This window comes from Etheostoma spectabile, chromosome 22 (genome assembly GCF_008692095.1).
Source record: "Etheostoma spectabile isolate EspeVRDwgs_2016 chromosome 22, UIUC_Espe_1.0, whole genome shotgun sequence".
NCBI lineage: Eukaryota > Metazoa > Chordata > Actinopteri > Perciformes > Percidae > Etheostoma > Etheostoma spectabile.
In genome coordinates, this window is record NC_045754.1 from 8,014,938 (window position 1) to 8,015,713 (window position 776).

The 776-nt window shown below is 40.9% G+C and overlaps 1 protein-coding gene across 3 annotated transcripts in view; it reads left to right on the forward strand.

Moving 5' to 3' along the window:
• Window positions 1-776, forward strand: part of med1l (mediator complex subunit 1-like) — an 8,897-nt gene that overhangs the window by 1,736 nt on the left and 6,385 nt on the right. For all 3 annotated transcript variants that reach the window (XM_032503634.1, XM_032503636.1, XM_032503633.1), the window contains exon 3: window positions 653-728. In XM_032503634.1, coding sequence (XP_032359525.1) covers window positions 653-728 — 76 coding nt within the window. The remainder of the gene's footprint in view (window positions 1-652; window positions 729-776) is intronic.

Sequence of the window (776 nt, forward strand, 5' to 3'; positions counted from 1 at the left end):
TTTAAGGTTCTGTTTTTATAAGTTTAAACTTCGCTGCTTTGCAAGACAATCACTTTCTGTTCATTAGAAGATGCACTTGCAGATTATATCTTTTGGCTACAGGTTTAGGGCCACATATGCAAAGTATCATGGATTCCAATGTCTTTTACACTCAAAAAAGGCTGCAAAGTTGCTCTTAAAGTGTTTTAGCACCTTTATACTAATGTGTATGCTGAGGAATTGAGAGGGTGTGTTAGTTTTTTTTAGATTTGCCATGGGTGGAGCAGCAGGATAGATAATACTTGTGGATGAATACAAATGGGAGATTGGCAGTGGTCAGTCTGAAGTGCAGTGTGGTCCAATGGGATAAGGCAGCTGGTGCTAGTCATATGGTTTCCTGCCAGCAGTGATACAGATACATTTTTTTTTTTTAGATCTAGGCTTTTCAAGAACGAAGCACCGAGTGCAATGCACAATACTTTCACACACCCAGGTGTGGCAGCCTCCCTGTCTTATAAAAACATACCCATCCCAAAGTGCAAAGCGTCCACATCGCAACATTACCCGTGGTGTCATGGGATGGGCTGGGAGGACCAAAGACTGTTTTCACAAGAAGGACTTTGATACACAAAAGCTCCATTGTTATTTGTTTCTTCCCTTTGTCCCCCAATAGGACAGACCCAAAGATGAATCCAAACCCTGTCAGCCGCTGGTTAGATCTCTGGAAAGGCTCCAGGAAGTTGTAACTGGTAAACAAACCATATTCCAACGTGTTTTTTTTTATATATATATATATA